The sequence below is a fragment of the Ochotona curzoniae genome, unplaced genomic scaffold, assembly GCF_017591425.1.
Source record: "Ochotona curzoniae isolate NIBS_2020 unplaced genomic scaffold, NIBS_Ocur_1.0 contig_2723, whole genome shotgun sequence".
Taxonomy (NCBI): Eukaryota; Metazoa; Chordata; class Mammalia; order Lagomorpha; family Ochotonidae; genus Ochotona; species Ochotona curzoniae.
The window spans coordinates 21,198,179-21,218,540 of NW_024465573.1; the positions used below are offsets into that span (position 1 = coordinate 21,198,179).

The following is a 20,362-nucleotide window of genomic DNA, read 5'->3' on the forward strand; positions in this document are numbered from 1 at the left end:
GATCTCTTTAGATCAAATCTGTTGGGGGTTCTCTGTCCTTCCTGCATGTGGGATGGATTCATGTTTCCTGTATTTTGGAAGTTCTCCTGTATTATTTCATTGAGTACCTGTTGTAAGTCTGTCTCTCTTTCCACTCCTTCGGGAGGGCCTACTACTCTGATGTTTGACTTTTTGAAGTTGTTTTTCATTTCCTGAATGGTCTTGTTGGCTTTGTTCGGTTTCTCTCCAGGTGTATAATGAGCTGCTTGTTCTCATTCTGATCATCTTCCATTTCTGATATCCTATCTTCTGCTGAATTAAAAAATATGGAACGCTTCACGAATTTGCATATCATCCTTGCACGGGGCCATGCTAATCTCTGTATCATTCCAATTTTAGTATATGTGCTGCCGAAGCGAACACCTAATAAATTCTTAAATTTAGTTAGTTTTTATTTTATTTTATTTTAAGAAAAACACCAAACAACCAGAGGCAGTTCCTTCTCTGTTTTGATTATACTGCCACTCCATTACTGAATAGAAACAGTGACAGGCCTTCCATTTTGTTTTGTGTCTGACATTAGTGGTAAATGTTATATTTTATTTAGTAAGTGATGTTTGTTTTAGGTGTTCAGGTTATATTTTCCCAAATTATGAACATTTTCTTTTTGTTTAAAGATTTTTTTTAAAAAAAACTTGCTGAAAAACAGTGGAAGAGAGAAATGTAAAGACAGGGAGAAAGATACTGACAGAGAGTTGGGGTGAGACAGAGAGGGAGAGAACAATACTTCCATATTGATTCTCTCCTAAATGCTTACAGCACCCAGGATGGAGGAGGAGCCAGCAAGCTCTTCCAGGCTCCTGTATGGCTCACAGGCACCAAGTATTTAAGGGGTTTTTATTCAATTCTACCTGTGTTGATGGTCTCCTAGAGGATAAAAAAAAATACCCACAACATTTTTTAAAGCTATCATGTTGAAAGAATGGCTTTTGTAATTTTAGAAAGCAGGTAAAAATGCATAGAATATATTGTGACTTGTAAAAATTATATGAACTCAAATTGATATCCTTAAATGAAACTTTATTGAATCAACCAAACCCACTTGTTTACATGTTGTTGTTGGCTACAGTAAGAGCAAGGGACAGTAGGGACAGACACCAGGTGGCCTATAAAGAGTAAAAATCTTATTAGCTTGTTGTTTACAAAGTTAAGTAATCCCTATTTCAGAACATTGTCAATTTCTACTTCCCCAAATGAGAAGGAATGACAATGCATGTGGGATTATTTGCAAAGATTGTTTCATAGCGATGTGTGTGTGTGTGTGTGTGTGTGTGTGTGTGTGTGTATGTCAGCAAATGTAATTGAAGAACATATTGATCTGATTTTCAATCACATACTCAGGTGGGTGAATATGTCTGGTATCATATGCAACAGTCATGTCCCATGCATCAATGTGTCCCACGTTGAGGTCCTTGAAAATGTCCTTCATAGTAAGATACTGAATGTAACCATGGAAATCTCCAAACCTCTCTGTGTCTATGTGCATCGCTCTGGTGTTTTCTGTCTTAATGATCACCTTAGTGGCTGGGCTTCTCATAAACAGTCGCTCAATAGCCTTTCGGACACTGAGGGCCCTGCGAATGAAGAGGTCAATGGGGAAGGGTCTGAAGTGTTGGCCAAAGGTGATGACGATGACGGTATCCTTGTCACCTGGTATCCGGTCAATTTCCCGAGGGATGTAGCCATCATCTACCACTGAGTAGAATTTAGCATTGACAAAAGGATGACTGTGTTTTTTCCATTGAACCTGATTGTGTTTTTCTGGATCCAGAAGCAAACGTTTCTTAAAATCTCCATTTCCATGAATATCAAAAGGTTTTAGTGCTGATAAAAAGAAATAGACCTTTGAATTAGAACGTAATATTTAGTATTTAAAAAAAATCACATTACAGAATGTACTCACCTATCTAGATTTCTAGTTTGTTTTTGCAAACAAGTTTATTTTTCCTAAATAAATTTGAGATAATGAGATAGTGAGAGACAGAGAAATAGAGAGAGATTCCATCTATTGATTCATTCCCCCAAAGCTAGCATTATCCAAGGCTTCAGGAAGCTGAAACCGAGAGTTGTAACTTGTTTCAGATGTCTGAGGTGAGGGACAAGTTCGTAATTACTTCAGCCATCTTCGGCTGCTTCCCAGGGTTCACATTAGCGGGAAGTTTGAGTTGAGTTCCACAACTGGAATTCAAGTATTGAATGATATAGTGACAGGCATACATTGTGGTGTCTTAGCATTTTAACTGATTTGTCAAATATCTGCCCTTATCCCTTTTTTGTTTCTGACTGTCATATAGTATGCTTCATAGCAAATGACAATTCAAATTTATGAAATGTCAATGAAAATGTAAAATTTTCATCAAAATTTATACACAAGATCAATGTTTCTTATGAAATGGAAATGTAATGCATTTTATATTGATAATATATATACAGTGGTAAACAAAACAGCTCAAATGAGAAATGAGACCACACTAAAAAAACTATAACATCACCCCAAATTTCTACAAGAAAATAGCACATCTACATACTTTTCACTACTTTGGGTAAGTATTCGATCCATTGGCGCAGTGTAGAGTCTCCCAGGAGGTAGATGAGTTTTCCTTTCAAGCAGTGACTCACTGAAGCTGTACCTAGTAGAGTCTGGTTGCAAAATGCTGAGAGCCATCTTCCTTGCATGGCGTAACCACCAGGGACGGGGATCTCCATTCCAATGCGGCATTTCTCTTTTATCTCAGTACTCTCTGCTAACACAGAGACTTGTAAGTGATTGTGTTTGCCTAAGTTTAACATCCAATGTCCTTCTTGGTTGTTCCCTTTCTTGATCTCTTTCTTCCTTATTCTAACTGCTATTTTGCATTTCTGCCCTTTCATTGTGATCATTGCACTTTTGATTTTTTAACATACTGTCAGTATGCAATTTTTATGCCTGTAGTAGAAATGTTGGCTTGAATTTTGGGGCAGCGGCTGACCAGACGAGATTGGACGCATTCAGGGTGCTATGGCTTGAATTTTGAGCTTTTGCCTTTCTCTGTGCTATTGATATGCAGCAAGATACCGCCTTGTGATGTTTGGCAGCAGTAACAAGCCACAGCACCCAGTGAGTACTGTAGTTAGGTAGGTATGTGTCGCCCTGTGTGGCTAACCTGGGATCATCAGTGGGGTGGGTTTACTACATGCATTTCCCATTGCACTTTTACTAAGTCTCAATATTTTACCCTTTATTGACCATTGCTACTTGTTCTCTTGTGACCTAGATTTCTTGTTTCTAAGCTGAATGATGTTAATGCTTGCCTATTATAATCTTAGTATCAACCACTTACCTTTGTGCCAGTAATGAAAGAATTTTCATTTTTAAAAAAGTGGCTTAAGAAACATCATACATGCAAAATATCAAGTGTTTAATGTGTTTTTAACAGGATTTCACTAAAATGGCAAGCAATGGCCAATGCCAACTGATATTCTGAGATATTCCTGCAAGTGCCATTAGAATTGCAGACTCTTTTGCTAAGTTGTTTACTTCCCAAGGTATCATTCATGGCAATGAACCAATATTTTGCATGTTGTGACAAAGACTATCAGCTTTCACATGTCACATGTCCTTGACATGCACTACTCCTCAACTCACCACTGAATGTTGGCCATGCTTGTATCTCAGCTTTTGTACTCTCAGCATGTCTCTACTGATACTATAATATGTTTCAATTAGGAAAATGTTTGAGATTCTTTAAAATGGCAAAAATATCAATGAATTAACATATAGGAACTTTTTTTTTCTCATGTACAGTCCTAAGAACAAACCAGGGTTAACATAAAGTTGCGCAGTAGCAGGGGCTCTAGGGCATTCAAAAAGCTGACTGCTTCATTCTCATGATCTAACATGGATCATTTCTTTCTCACATTAAATCTACAGTTCAGCTTGGAAGAAGGAGAGAAATGGAAAGAAAGGACTAATTGTTTTTCTTAAAGGAAACAATCTGGCAATTTTTCACATCAGATTCATTCATGCTGTTAGAAAACAATCGAGTCACAGCCATGACTACAAGGAAGACTGACCATAGATATGGATACAATAATGGTTTCTATCACTGAAGAAGGAGAATGGAATGGACTCTGGGGAATCCCCAGCAGTATCTGTGATATCTTCTTTCCTTAGTCGCTGGGAAGCATTGCAGGTCTTTGTTACCTGTGCTCAGAGAATAGCACATTAGTACAGGATTGTAATATTTTACCACTTGTGATCAAATGACAAATTTGGAAATTTGCTTGTGGCAGATTAAGAAAATGCAATCAGATCATCTCATAAGTCCTGGTTTGGTTTGCTAAATGATATTTTCATAATCTTATAACTATGTTGGTTTGAACTCTATGAAACTCAGTAGAACTTTCCCCCTGGATTGTTGAATACCACAATCCTGGAAGCTTGAGAGCTATTGTTATTATTCCTCCTTCTAATGATGTCTTGGCTTACATCAGTGAGAGGATATTTATGAGGTTCTTTTTATAAATCATTTCTTATGTAATATAAATATTTCAAATATATATCAGATTCTTTTATGATATATCTTACATCATATATTTTTTGCTTAAAACTATTATAATAGGCTTGAATATTATGACTAGTTTGTGAGTAATATTGTCAATGTTCTTTTATATTTTTATTAGCTTAGAGATTGCTTTATGCAGACTAATGGCCCTCCAAATCTATCCAGGTTCTAATCTTTATATCTGTAAACTTTCCATGCCTCAAGGTATAGATGTGATTGAGTTTACAGACTTAGAGAGATTATCCTACATTATCTAGCAGACTCAAGTTAATCTCATTTGTCCTAAACAAAAGAAGGTGGAAGAAAGGTGGGTCAGGGGCCTGGTGGTGTGGCCTAGCGGCTTAAGTCCTCGCCTTGCATGCACCAGGATCCCACATGGATGTCAGTTCTAATCCCGGCAGCTCAACTTCCCATCCAGCTCCCTGCTTGTGGCCTGGGAAAGCAGTCAAGGACGGTCCAAAGCTTTGGGATCCTGCACCCATGTCGGAGACCCAGAAGAAATTCCTGGATCCTGACTTCGGATCGGCATAGCATTGGCCGTTGCACTCACTTGGGGAGTGAATCATTGGGTGGAAGATCTTCCTCTCTGTCTCTCCTCCTCTCTGGATATCTGACTTTCCAATAAATAAATGAATCTTTAAAAAGAGAAAGAAAGAAAGGTGGGTCAGAAAGATGTGACATGAGGACTTGCTCCAATGTCATGGCTTGTAGATAGAGGAAGGGGACTACATTGCCTGGAAAATATGAATAAGCGATTACTGCTAGACATTGCACACCAGGAAAATGCTTTGATCAAGGTTCGTATTGATCAGCTTCCCTCTGTATAGACACATGTGGAGCAGAATGGGACAGACTTACTGTGACATCGGGAGACAGCAATGTGTTGGTCTTTCATGATTTCAACGCCAACTTTGGACCTTCCAAAAAAAAATGGACAATAAGTCAATCTGCTGTATTTCTACATAGTACAGGTAATGTGAGTTGCTTGCAATTGAGTGATTGCGTATGAGTTTTTGTAACTGAAACTGTTATTACTGTTGCAAATTTTAGACTTACTTGACATTGTAACTGATTAGGATTTTGGAGGATGTTCTACTCTGTTAATAGCACTGGAGTCTGGGGCAGGTCTGCTTATCAGCTACATACAATCTGAGCTTTCTTGGGATTTTGCACTACAATTGCTCCTCTGAAAATTCCCAGCACTCTTAGATTCCAGACGACTTTTGAAAATCCATATAATTTTTTCTCAAATCATGGACAGCCTCTAACTGGTCAGCCTATCTGTTTTATCCTGCCTAAATTCTTCAGCACCTGTTCTTATTGCAAATGCAGCTCCAACACTATTTAAAACCCTTTACTACATTCCAACCATTTGCCTAAGGAGTCCAGGCTTCTTATCATGTACATTGACCCTTCAATTACAGGGTTGCTGTTTCCTTCCTTAGCCTTTTATCTATTAGTCTTAGCTTCAATTTTCCCTAGAAATTTGTTTTCTAAGATCCTAACATTCATGAAGCAAAGATTTATATTTGCCTGGTCCACTGCTGAATCCTGAATGTCTGTCAAAATGGTTGGCAGAAAACTATGTTCAGTCTGATGCATGAATGATATCCATTGCATTTCTTTCCCTCCAGCTGATGAAAAACTACAACTCTTCAAGCGTCAGAACTTTTGCTCTCTGACTCAATCCTTGCTTCCAGATGGTGTATTGGTTATGTAAATGGATCTAGTCAGAAAGGAGTTAGGGAAGAATAGGACTCAGGTGCAAGGCACAACAGTTATAGACAATATCTGATCTTCTGCTAGGAATGTCTTTTTCAGATCCAATCTGGAGATGCAAAATATCAGCATATTTTCATCCTTACTTGTATTTAGGCATAACGATGTTTAGGCAGTGAGTAGGAAGATATTTAATGAGCTGTAGCATGAAATCAGAGTAAGGGAACAGAACGCCCATCCGCGCATTTTTTTTTTTTCATGAGGTAGTCAGAGACTATTCAGGGCAAAAATTTGGGTAACAAAGTAAGATTCTAGAATGTTTGTGATTTTTCTTTGTTTGGTGTTCACCTTTATTTTTCTAAGTATACATTTAGAGATTTATGTGCTTTTTATTTTCTTCAATTAAAATTTTTGACATTCAAAATTTAGACATGTTATGGGGCTGTCATGTAATTAATTAAAACATGCCTGTGATGTGTAATGGCCAATCAAGGCACAACTATCCATATCTTGAAATACTTAATGTTTCTTATGGTGAACACATCCTAGAACCTGTCATCCAAGTTTCTAAGTAGAGAAAGGCACTTACTTTTATAGTCACCACAATATCCAATGAACCAGGGACATCCTTATTCCCAACTGTTTTTTCTTAAAATCTGTTTAGTAACACTTCCTGATCCTGCTCCCTTCTTTACCAAGGTTTTGGTAACCCCCTGTAAAGTTCATCTTTCTCTTATAAGCCTCTGAAGAGTGAAATTATGTAGTACTTGTGGTTCAGTGCTTGTTGTAATTTGCTTAACATGATGATCTATTCCATTTTAGTTGTTGCAACTTAAAGCTTAAAGAGTAAAGACTGAAAGATTACTTTGTAAACTTTTGAGACATGGATTTCTAAGTGCCTGACAATCTACTCTGTCATGCCATCTATGAACATGAAAATAAATGAATTTACTTAGAACAATTTGTATAAAATTGAGGTCAACAGTTAAGGACATGACTGGATCTGACAATAGCAGTCGTCCTGGAGAAGCACAGGTGTATTTTGCAGTTCCACCTTGGGTGCCTGTCTTTTATTGGCCATTTCAAAGAAAACACCAACTTTGCTGTGGACTGTGACAACATGCCCCATGGAGCAGCACACATTTGACCAGCATCTTGAGTAGAGGAGGCATCTGAGAATGTCATGCACAAGGAAGAGCATGATAGCACTCTAGAGGATCAACTGTCAGTGTATGGAGATGTAGACTTACTTGTGGAAAAGGCTTTTCTCCTTGCTGGTTAGATACGTAACATTGTTATTGCCAGTTCTTACATGGGTTAAGGCTTCACAGGGCATGTGTTGAGGTTTCACACAGTAGAAGATCTCTTGGTCTCTATCATTCAAGTATTTGCACCATTGGGTGTTGGAATTTGGAATCAGGCTACACTCAGTGAGGACATCAGAGGTTCCATTCACAAATTTCCCTTTGAAAAATATACTGTCATAGCCTTGGTTCCTTGCCCGCCAGAGAGCTGCTGCCCCTTCACTGGGGTGGATGAGGAGCACAGAAAGAGAGACCTGGCCTTCCCAGAACAGAGTGAAACTGACAAGGTAGGTGCCATTGTTGAAGTCGGTCACCTTTCCTGAAGCTCCTGCCTTCAGGGCCGGGGAGGACATCCTGGCCCTCAGGAAATCCCCACCGTATTCCTTCCTGTGACCCAAGTGGTCCTTCATCTCCAGCAGGATGTGCAGCTTGTCCCCTGTGCAGTATGAGTCTTGCGGGTTGAGGATGGTGGCTGTGCTGTGTGTGGCACTGGTGGTGGCATCCATGTTGGTGAACGGTCTGGGTGGGATCAGCCGATCTAGTTTCTCCAGGATTTCCTTCACTCTCAGGTCTGTCCCTGTAGGTGATGTCACCAGGCTCAATGGTGTTTTTGGGAATGCGGGCATCATGGAGGCATTGCAGTAGCCAAGGGAGATGGGTACTTTTAGAGCACTCCAGATCTGAAAGGACAAGAAATGTGAACTACGAAGAAATGAATGTGAATATTTAACTTAATATTATCATCAGTTTTTTCCAACTTCACAAAACTTTTGAGTGTAAAATCATATTTATGTCTTATTGTTTTAGGTAATGGTTATAGACAAACACATTAAAACCGAAGTGTATGACTCAGAGAATATTTTTGTGTGATACCCTGATGCTCTTGGAATTACACTTCCTTTTCACATACGCCTAACATTCAACTAGTAACTTATGTTGTCTTTGCCAATTGAAACATAGGTGAATCTAGTATTTTCTTTTTGCTTCTTTTTTATTAATATCATTTTATGATACAATTCCATCAGTCCTGGGATTTCCCTTATGCCTTCCCCAATTCCCTCCACCCTCACTGAGTTCCCCTATATAATTAGTATAGTGTAGTTCTTCATATACAGTCATATGTCCATCATTGTAGACATGGACAATGGTAGAAAGTCCAGCATGCTATTGTCAACATATAGTAAAAAGTTTCTTTGTGAGTCTATCTAGTCAGGAAGTGGAGATGCATATGCATTGTATCCTCACATCTGAATGTGTTAGTCTCCATTACACAGTTAATATACATCCCACTAAACGTAAAGCCACAATACAAAATCAACAACAACAGGCAGGAAAATAGAAATTCACAATGCCATGAAGTTAAATAACACGATGCTAGATATGATAGTCTTCCTTACACGGCTACCATACATCCCCTTAAACAATAAACCACAAAATAAAATTAGCAACAGGAAAAAATACAAAAAGAAATTAACAACACTGTGAAGTTAAATAACATGGTACTGAATGACGAATACATCGCTGAAGAAATGCAAAAGAAAATAAAGAAGCTTTTTGAAGAAAATGATGCTACTGTACGATCTATAAATCACAGACGAATTCAATCAGAAAAAAGTGTTTTGAAGAGTGAAAGTAAGAAAAAAAGATCAAAATCCATGAGATATACTATCTGCTGATTTTTGTTGGTGAAATGTGTCTCCTACAGGCAACAAACATATGAGTTTTGTGTTTTTAATCCACTCTACTGATCCATGATTTTTGATAGATGAGTTTAAGCCATTTGCATTCAGGGTTAATATGAATGGGTGGTAATTTTGCCCTGTCATTTTATCAATGGGTTGTTCATTGATTTAGTCTTATATATATATTTTATTGCATTTAACTTTATAGCAACGTTTCATAGGCTGTGATGTTCCCTCTTCCCCCCCTTGTGCCCTATCTCCATGGTGGAATGCTCCACCTTATTGCAGTATTACAGTTCAAATCTAGTCTTGTTTCTTTAATGCAAGCATGTGCCTTAAATTAAATTAAATTAAGGCAACTTAAATTAAGGCAAACATGTGGTATTTAATCTTTTGGGATTGGCTCATTTGCCTTGGCATGATGGTTTCTAGTTGGGTCCATTTGGCCACAAAGAACTGCATTTCATTTTTTTTAATAGCTGAGTGGTATTCCATGGAGTAAATAAACCACAGCTTTCTTATCCAGTCTTCTGTTGATGGGCATTTCGGTTGCTTTCAAGTTCTTGCAATTATTGATTGTGCTGCTCTGAACATGGGGGTGCATGTTGGTTTCTCATGTAACAGGTGTTTTGGATATATTCCTAGGAGTGCTATTGCTGGATCATATGGTATGCAGACTTTCAGTTTGAGTGTTCTTCATATTGGTTTCCATAAAGGCTACACCAACCTGCAGCCCCACCAACAATGGAGAAGGGTTTCCTTTTAGTCTTCTGTTGTTATTTTCTGGGATGCTTTACGTATTTGCCTTTGGTTTTGGTAGGTGCTATTCCTTTTCTCTGTGAAGAGAACATTTTTAAGTATCATTTATAGAGCAGGTATGGAAGATGCATATTCTTTTAATTTTTCCTTACCTAGGAATAATTTTATTTCGTTTTCAAAGACAAAGGAAAGTTTTGCTGGATGTGTTGTCCTGGGATGACAATTTTTTGTGTTTAAGATTCTGGATATGTTGCTCCATTCTCTTCTGGCCTGTAGAGTTTCCTGTGAGAAATCTCCTTTGAGACCTATGCATTCATTTAAATTTCAGTTGATTTTTTTTCATGTGCACATTTCAGGATCTTTTCCTTATGTTCAAGTGAAAAGAGTTTGATGGTCATGTGTCTTGGTGAATATTGCTTTTGGTCAACTGTGTTGGGAGTTCCGTGCCCCTCGTGGATGTTGTTTCCTAATTCTTTCTCTAGATTAGGGAAATGTTCCTTTATTATTTCATCAAATACATTTTGAAACCCAGCTTCTCTTTCTGCACCTTCTGGGACTCCCATAACTCCTATACTTGACCTTTAAATAGTGTCTTTCAATTCCTGAATACCTTTTTTTGGCTTGACCCAGCTCTACTTGCAGCTTTTTGTTTGCTTTCCCCCTGATGACAGGAAATATCTTCCAACTTTGAGATTGTTTCTTCTTCCTCCACAATTCTATTTTGTAGACTCTACACTGTAGTTTTAATTGGCTGCAATGTATACTTCCTTTCTGATATATCTGCTTTCATTTGATTCATTTCCAGTGTGTAACATATTTCTTGAATGCCTGTTTTATATGCTTCTCATTGTTGGTAATAATTTTTATAACAAGCGTTTTGAATTCTGTGTCCCCCATATTCTCGGTGTCTTCCTGAGTTAACTCTGAGGTTGGCAAAGGGTTTTGTTCCTTTACAGGGAAGTCTTTAGTAATATTCATTGTGCCTTTGTCTCTTCTTTTGCTCTTGGTCATTATACTTCTGTTTATCAGATTCTTCTGCTTGGGCAGATTTCTCAGCTCTGTCACCCACAGGTCTACAATGTGATTTTACTTATTGCAGTTGGCACACAACTCTTTGCTTGCAGCCAGTTGTTCCACTCACTGCAGCGAATTCCAGGTCTGGGTTCTTATGTTAGATTTCTACCATGATCTCCATAGTCCCAGTTCCTGACCCATCAGTTTCTACCACCTGTGATACCATGCTGAGGCTGCATCGTTGTCTGTATAATTTTTCACCCACTTTCAGTTGGAGCAGGTCTCAGGATTAGGGAGACACCAGGTGTCCTATATAGCTAGGTTGTTGTTGGTGCTGATCTTGCTGGAACCTGTTGTCCATTAGGTCTGGGTGCCACATGGACCTATTTTGACCTGTATGATGCCATAATTGGTATTATTTTCCTGTGGGACCAGTGCAATGTACTGAGCTCAGTGAGTTCTCTCCAAGCTTAGCACATGCACAGCTCACTGTTTTCTCTGGAGTCTTAAATTCTTTGCCACAATGTGAGAAATGGCACCTGAAGTAGCACTATTAGAGTTCTTGATCTGTTGGCCATCAGTCTGAGGAGTACCTGGACTTATTTTGGGTGAAATCTGTAGGATGTCATGTTGTTACAGTTAACTGAGTTAGAAATGAGTTCACTCTCAGCTCAGTGCATGTGCAGTACTGTCCATAGCCATTGCCTCCTTAAGCAAAGATGGTGCTGGATACAGCCAAAGGGGCTGGCTGTGTTGTAAAATCCACCCTGTTCCTGTACTGCCTGTGTGGGATCTGCTGCTCTCTCACTGCTCATGGTCAAATCAAGCAGACCAGCTGGACTGGCAGTTCTTTGTCTGGGTTCACCACCTGATTGCCTGTTAGAAGTCCCTTCCCACCTGGTTGCTGGTGGAGTTCCAGCTGCTGGTGCATTTCAGATATCCACTCAATAATGCCATTGTGGTATCAGTCACTGACACTAAACCATTGTTTTCACTGCTTTCCTATGTCTGTCAGTCTCCAAGTACTCCTCTGCTCTTGCTCTGTTCTCTCCTGCTTCCTGGAATGTGCACTATTTCCTTCACACTTGCTAATATTTCTCCATCTGTTTAGGCGTGTACGTACTTTATTCTGCCATCTTGATTCTTCATGAATCTATTATATCTCTCCGATGACAGCAGTCATCATGAGGATGAATATTGTGTTAACCTTTGTGAAGACTATCCTGTTTTTTCTGCTTTTGATTTCTCCCATTGCGAATAAGCAGTATTTCTGAAACAAAACTCTATTAGTGAACTGTCCTTGTTAAAACTCATTCAAAGGCTTCTCAGTTCTTAGAAGAATATCTAGTCTTACAATGGCTTTATGGTGTCACTACTTTAAGAAAACATAGGTATGTTTGTTTTTTATTTGAAAAGTTGAGGAGAGAGAATGATAGAGAATCTCCCTCCATCCACTTGTTTACTGTTAAAATACCTGTAACAGATCAATATGCTAACATAGTTGTTTTTTAAAATATACCTGTAACAGCTGGTGATGGGCTAATGGGAACATCCAAGAACTGATGCAGGTCTTCTAGGCAGGAGGCAGGAGGCAGTGTGACAATTACTTGAGCTATTACCTGTGCTCCCCTCAAGGTGTATTTTTGTTGCAAGGTAAATTGGGAACATCCATGACTGCACCTAGGCATTCATGTGTGGGATGTGGGCATCCAAAATGCCCCTCTACGACACGGCCCCATGCCACCCCTGTGGTTTCTATATCAATGCTTCCACTCTCTCACTTTTTCCTCTGTTTTGATGAGACCAGCTACTTTAATTTTTCAGAGCTGCTCTGCCTTTCTTTCAGCCATTGCTCTTTGCTAATACTCTGTCTCTTACTGGAGTGCTGGAAATTCCAAATTTTTTCCCATGAAGCAGCTGAACATCTCTATCTTCTGTTTTATAAATCAGTACCACATTAGATATCACTTACTCTTTTAGCATTGGGCAGTTTCTTTTAGGTACTCAAGTTTAGTGATTTCCATACTTTGTCATTAGTGGTAGGCACCTTTTATGCTATTATACAAAGATGGACTCTTTCATTGCAGTCTATATCAGCTGAGTCATAATCACTGAATGTGTTCTGTGGGAGCATAGGAAAAATCTTGAAAAATTCGTGGTAAATGGAATTAAGAGGTACTACCGTTTTGTTACTTTTTTTTTGGATATCCATATATACATAAGGTATTTTGCAGATATCTACTTCCATGAACTTTATTGAAATATCCTTATAGATTTTCAAAAGCCAAATCAGGTATCCTAAGCTCAGTGTATTTGAAGAAAGGTAGTTATAGATTGTTTGTTGTCAACTCTTTCATCTTTTAGAGCACACATAAGATTTTATTTAAAAAGCTTATTAAAAAGTTCTGGAATAAGCCAAAAGAGATGAGAAAATGGGAATGAGATATAATGCAAAATAAAGATGAACAGAATCTAAGTGGAAACGTTGAAAAAAATCTCCACCTGAGGCTGGCCTTGTGGTGTAATGGGCACAGCTGCCACCTGCAATGCTGACATCCCATGCAGGCACCGGCTGGAGTTCTGGCAGCTTCTCTTTCAATCCAGGTGTTAGGACTGATAAAGCTTTGGAAGAGGTAACCAAGAATTTAAGATATAAATAAATAAAATCCCACATAAGGACTATTTTTGTGCATTGCAAGCAAACATCTTCAAAAGCCTTAATTGGTACAACGAGGAGCACAAAAATGAGATAGAAACTACTCATGCAATATAGAAAATAATACTGAGAAGAAAGATATAGTTATCATCACGATAAACATATTTATGTTTTTCACCTCCAAAATTGATAGTCTACAATGTTTTAAGAATTGTTTATTTAATTGGAAAGGCAGCTTTACAGAAAGGAGAGATAGGAATATCTTCCATGTGCTAGTTCACTCCCCAAGTGACTGTAATGGCCAAGGATTAAGTTATCTGAAGCCAGGATCCAGGAGTTTCTTCTGGGTCTCCCATGTGTGTGCAGTGTGCCAGGGACTTTGGCCATGCTCTGTTACATAAGCAGGGATCTGGATCAGCAGTGGAGGAGCTGAGACATGAACGCACATCTGTAGGGTTGCTGGAATTTTGCGGTTAAGGCTCTATCAGTTGAGCCATTGCATAGCCCCATAGTCTATGATGTTTTGGATTACATGTAGAGTGCTCCCTAACTTATATAATTGGAAAAATAAATTTAATGAAATGGGTATACATTTTGATGAAAGTGACATGTAAATTCTTTCTTATTCCTGTTGTGTAGATAGAGTACTAATAGTTATATCTGTATAGTGGTATGTTTGTATGTATAATTACCACAATTAACTATGGCTTAATTCAGGATTATGAAGATAGCATCAAAAAGTAAAATCTTACAATACAATTTATATTGGAATGGATCAAAGACAAAATGTCACGAGTTTTCGTTTTCTGAAATAAATGAAATTGCAGTTACCGAAAACCAAATTGATTTACTTCAGTATTTACTTAGCTTTATACTTTCACAAATGAAAAACCCTACAACATTTCCAAAGCCGATGGGAAAACCAGAACATTAGCCACCAGTAACTGCATTCATGCTTAATATAGCTATTTTGGTACTGAATGTACAATGGAATCTTGCTTGCTGTCATTCTCTGTAACACTGTACCTTGCATTTAAAATTGATAAATAAAACTTAAAAGAGAAATCACAGATGCAATAAGATGAAATGACAGACTAGATTTATGTGGTTAGTTAATAGGATAGTAATTAAAAATGTAGTTCAAAGATTAACTTTATTTTGTTTGAAAATATCTGAAATCCATGCATAGTTTTTTCTTAATATCTATTTTATATGAATACCTTTTAAGAGTCATTGTATATGTACCTGGATATTTTAACAAGGTAATTCTTCAGTGTCAAGAGAATTGATGACATTGCTGAGGGCCATTTTAAGGGCACCTGGCGGGTGGATTCTGCTTAGAATGGATTGAAGGCAATTGGGAAAGAGAACTGAAGACAGTCAGGATTGAAAATTCTTCCAGGAGATTAAGTGGACTAGAGGTAGGAAGGGTAAGATAGTAATGGAGCACCGGCCTGACGGAAAGACAAACTGGACACAGATCAGATCACACAGGTGAGAACATCACATCCAACAGGGAGAGCTGTACTGACCTTAGTGGAGTTCTGAGAAATTGTGAAAATTATCCAGAGACTTGCTAAAAGACATATCAGTGTCAACAGTTTCTGATGTGTTCCAGCTGGGAACATGGTGAGTATCCTAAGGAGGAAGACAGAGGGAGTTAAGTGAAAAATGAATCTATTATTTTTTAGTATTTTTGCATTATTTAGTTGTTCGACAATGGAGAGAAATATATATATATATGTATCAACTTACTTATATTACCTTTATCAATATATAAAATACATGAATGTATACATATATGTATCAACTTACTTATATTACTTATATTAGCTTTATCAATATATAAAATACATGAATGTATACATTTATACATACATATGTATTGTGCTCACTTATTTTAAATGTAATATCTATTGTGTGAACAATGTAAATATTTTTCCAAAAATTATGGAAAATTTCTATCATTTCTATCAACCAAAAAATTCTTGTCATTCTACAGTCCTAATGTTTAACTTTATTTTTATTTATTTACTCATGTATTATTATTATTGTATTCATGATACAGTTTTGTAGATATAGGGTTACTTCCCTCCATCCCTTTGTTCCATGTTTGTTTTGCACTCTCACCATTTTCCCCCTATCATCACAGTAATACGGTTCCTTTCGTAGTCTTTGGTTTCTCTGGGTATTTCAAAATGTTTGTGGAAAAGTGGAATGAAATTATGAGTTTGCTTTGATGCAAAATATCCTCTTTCATAATATGTGGAAAATGCATATTATGGAAATACTACATGTGGATTTTAAAATTATCCACTAGATTAAACTGATAATTCTTTAATCCTGTTTCTGGTATACCTTTTGGAGATCTTTGTATTTTTTGCTTGTCAGTGAGCACCGAGGTTTTGTGCTTCCATGGGGGAAATGCTGTCTTCTATTTCTCTCCCAACTTCCCTCTGCCCCCCTGTTGTCTTCTCTTTAATTCAGTTTTAGTCAAGATTGTTCTTTCCTCCTTTCATGATCCTGAAATCGGAGCCACATGCCCCACAAGTGCTTCGTCACTACATTCTTTCTTTGCCAGTTAGAACACTAGAGTTACGAAGGGGGAAGACTTGGAAAGCTGATGAGACAACGGATTATGCTTGGGTTATGAGACATACTCTGTACAGTATCCTTGCATAAATTCTTTCTTATTAGCACGGCAGGGAGAGGGGCATTTCATTTCGTTTTGCTGAGCACCAACTCCGAAATTTGGAGATAACGATTTTGTCTGGGCTGAATTACTGTGCTTGGTCAAGAAGAGTTGATCTACCAAGGAGAGACAGTGAATGAGGAAAGGGAAAGAGAAACGCGGGAAGAGATGGTGAAGGGGAGAAGGGTAGGAGAGAAGGTCCTGCCCAGCATGTCCTAAGGTGATGTGTTTGGGAGAATAGACATCAGCCTGAACGGCTTGAAAAGCTTAATTTCTTTCACATTCTCTCTCTCTCTCTTTTTAAAGATTTATTTTTATTACAAAGTCAGATATACATAGAGGAGTAGAGACAGAGAGGAAGATCCTCCATCTGATGATTCACTCCCCAAGATGATTCACTCTCCAAGTGAGCAAAACGGCCTGTGCTGTGCTGATTAGTGGTCAGGAGCCAGGAACTTCCTCCAGGTCTCCCACATGGGTGCAGGATCCCAAGACCTTGGGCCATCCTCGACTGTTTGCCCAGGCCACAAGCAGGGAGCTGGATGGGAAGTAGAGCTGCTGGGACTATAACCGGCACCCATATGGGATCTCGGTGCGTTCAAGGGGAGGACTTAAGCCATTAGGCCACGCCACCAGGCCCTCATATTCTCTTTTTTCCTTCTTGTATCTTGGGGAAGGGGAGAGATAAAGGGAGAAGCCACACCCACCCTCTCAACCATCCCAGGATTCCCAATGTGGGGCATGCTCCAAGGGCACTGCTATAGTGATTTTGACAGTTCAATTGTTCTGATTTGCTGCTGATATCGTCAGTCCAGGCTCGAGGAAATTTCTTCAGGATCAACTGGCTGACATCAGAATGCAGTGACTAAGTCTACCTTAGTGTCTCCCCTTGCCCAGATTTTCACTGGCAAACACATGGCTGGGGTAGTTGATCCATCCACTTTCCTGTAGCCTTTGACCCTTTGTGCCCTAATCAACTGTGTAAAGATCATAAAAATTTAATAAAGCTTAATTTGTAATCCAAGATATAAACCCTCCTGCTCTCTGCTCATCAGCTCCCTAATGAAATTGTAGATTGTGTGAAAAGATTTTTGTTGTTGAATTTGCTTGGAAGCATCAAAAATGATTTTATGTTTTGGATCTGGTTGATGCAGAGACAAAACAAATGTTTCAAATGCAAAATAGAAGCTGGAGCGTCAAGATCAATTAGAGTTGGTTCACCTTTGAACGTTCATGATGAAATTATTTTAAACAAATGCAGTGCCCATCACATCTCATGTTACATTACTGACTTTTGGTTTGAATGATAAAGGCTGTGTAACTGTAGCATATGAGGATGAAGGGACATTTCTTATCTCTGACTCACATCATGAGATTATTGCAGTATCTTCTTTCAAATCTCAAAAAGACTGTCAGTTACTGAGGAGTTGGATTGATGTCTCTCTTAGCACTGTGTGCCCACTGCCTGACAAACAGAAGTTGTTGAACAAATACTTTAAAAACAGAATTCTGCTTTTTGACCAACTTTAACTTGTATTGATGAAGTCTCATATTTTCTAATAATTTGAAAATGTCATATTTTGACAATAATTTTATAATAGGACCTACACAGAATCAAGTGGCTTCTCTGAATGGACAATGGTCATTCCAAACCCAAGACTGATGCGGGTTTTAGGACATTTAAGTGAATTTTGTAATGTGTGAGTTGTAAAGTCTGATGTTATTTATTTTTCCTTACCAGGAAAATAGTGTGTTATTGTCAATTTTGGCAATACACAATATGAGCAGACATAAAAACATGACTACTCACCTATTTTCATGACTTCTCAGACTCTTTTTGTAACATTTAATCTCATTCTTTTATTTATTTATTTTAAAAAATTGAATACTTGACCCTGATTTGGTAGCCTAGTCCTTCAGCCGAAGTCCTTGGCTTGTCTTGCTTTGCATTCTCCGGGAACCCCTATGGGTGCTGGTACATATTCTGGCTACCTATTTCCTTTCCAGCTCCCTGCTTCTGGCTAGGGAAAGCAGTAGCAGATGGCCCAAGGCCTTGAAATTCAGCACCTGTGTGTGAGACCTGAAAGAAAGTCCTGGCTCCTGGCTTCAGATTGGCTCAGCCACTTGAATGTTAACAGCAGATGGAAGATCTTTCTGTCTCTCTTTCTCTCTGTAAATCTGGCTTTCCAATAAAAATACATCAATCTTTAAAAGTATGTACTGAATACTTACCAATCCATGTCAGGTAGTATAAAATATTCTGGAGGTAATCAAATGAACTAAAGGAACATTTATGAAGGATTAGAATTCAGTGGTAAATGTGGTAAGGCCTGGTTGGCTTCTGATTCACCCATTCTTGTGCAGGCTCTTGCCTCTCTGTATATAGTTCGCTGCCTGAAACTCTGCTCACTTCTTCCTGCCTTGCATCGCAACTCTCTAGTTCTCACTGTGTACTCTGCTAGTCTGGAAACTTTCTATTTCTTGAGTTTGAACTTGAGTACCAGATCTTCTTTGGTCAATCATCTTTTCTGATGTTTATTCTTCTGTGATCGGTGTCGAACACCTTGGTTTTAGTGAATGCTGCACTATGTTGTGTCTCTTTCTGTTCCTCTTCCTTCTTTAGATTGATGGGCATTCTGGAGGAGGTTTCATTATCCAAGGGGAGATTCAGTCCAGACTAAAACACCATCTAGGATTGCTAGTAGTGTACCAGTTTCATTCTTAATAATAACCCAGTTCGATTGCTTGTATCTGGTCTAACAATTGCAGAGTGGCACTGCTGATTTATGTCTGAATTGATTTCCTTGAGAATGGAGAAAGTGCTTCTTTGTAAAAAGGTGTTTTACTCATGACAGGATCCATCCTCCATACTGATTACTTGTCCATGTGTTTTCTGTTTGGAACACCTGATCATGATACCATTTATTTAAACCAAACAGAATTGCAACTCAGGATTCTCTTGGAACTTTGATGTTGGTAGTATCATATATTTCTAGATAAATGTCTTATTCATATTGTACTCTTTAGCTAGAGGTGTGTACATTCAGTTATTTTTATGATGCCTGTACTTGGAAATCCTCTTATAGACACATGCTGGACCTGGCTTATGCTAGCCAATGAGAGCCTACTGTGTATATCTTATCTCAACCCTTCCATTGAGCTCATTGATAGTTTGAAATAGATCATGAAGAGCATATTTATTTGTGGAAATCAGCAATGGCTGAAAAGTTTTTTCTAGGAAAGCAGATTTGTCAGAGACTCTCAAATCCAAATTGCCTAACTGGAATGTTTTCTCTCCTTCCTATTGTCTTCTGCCTCTTCCTCTGCTTATCTTAGTGACTGTCCTTGCCTCAGTTCCTGAAAACATGGACTGCATATCTCACCGATGTGTCTCCTTATGCTCATATCCTGTACTGAGAGGCATGACTATGTCATTATGTAAACAGTGCTTCCTGTCCTTTAGGTAGCAATAGAAATATATTGTTGGGTAGTTGTCACCTAATTACACTCCATTCCTTGGCCTCTGCTTGCTTGGGTTTGGCAGTTGGTTCGCAGACATTGTAACTGAAGGTAGATATACATTATATGCTATAAACACCAAGCTTTCTTTCTTTTTTTTTTTTGTGAGATAGGTATAGTATGTAACTTTGAACATGATAAGGTATCCTGAGAACAACCAATTCCCAAAACTTCTCTTAACATGACCCATTTGATAGTCTTGGTCTTTGGATCTCTCCTGTAAATAATTTTTATGAATGTGAAGCAAAATATATATGGACTGATGACAAAACCCCATTGTATTTAGGTACGGTTATTAATGGTTTACATAACCAAAACCATTATGTATTAATATACAAAATTATTATAAACATACTAATTAGCACACTTAGTAACCAAATCTTACATTTCCAAAAATCTCAAAACACTGAATATATAAGTGATATTTCCATGTT

The 20,362-nt window shown here is 38.2% G+C and overlaps 1 protein-coding gene and 1 non-coding gene across 3 annotated transcripts; both read right to left on the reverse strand.

Annotated features, from left to right (window-relative positions):
* Positions 1-299: 299 nt before the first annotated feature.
* Positions 300-402, reverse strand: LOC121154340. Its single transcript, XR_005883483.1, has one exon. It is a non-coding gene; the product is annotated as a U6 spliceosomal RNA (small nuclear RNA).
* Positions 403-1,327: 925 nt separating this feature from the next.
* Positions 1,328-15,347, reverse strand: LOC121154302 (NXPE family member 1-like). 2 transcript variants are annotated; one of them, XM_040977273.1, is made up of 5 exons: positions 15,250-15,347; positions 7,553-8,286; positions 5,442-5,500; positions 2,568-2,780; positions 1,328-1,863 (listed from the first exon to the last, which is right to left on the reverse strand). In XM_040977273.1, exons 1-5 carry the CDS (start codon positions 15,343-15,345, stop codon positions 1,328-1,330), a joined length of 1,638 nt encoding a protein of 545 aa, XP_040833207.1. In that variant the 5' UTR covers positions 15,346-15,347. The 2 variants fall into 2 exon arrangements, with proteins under 2 accessions (XP_040833207.1, XP_040833206.1); XM_040977272.1 differs by having other exon boundaries at positions 2,568-2,783.
* Between the last annotated feature and the right edge of the window lie 5,015 nt (positions 15,348-20,362).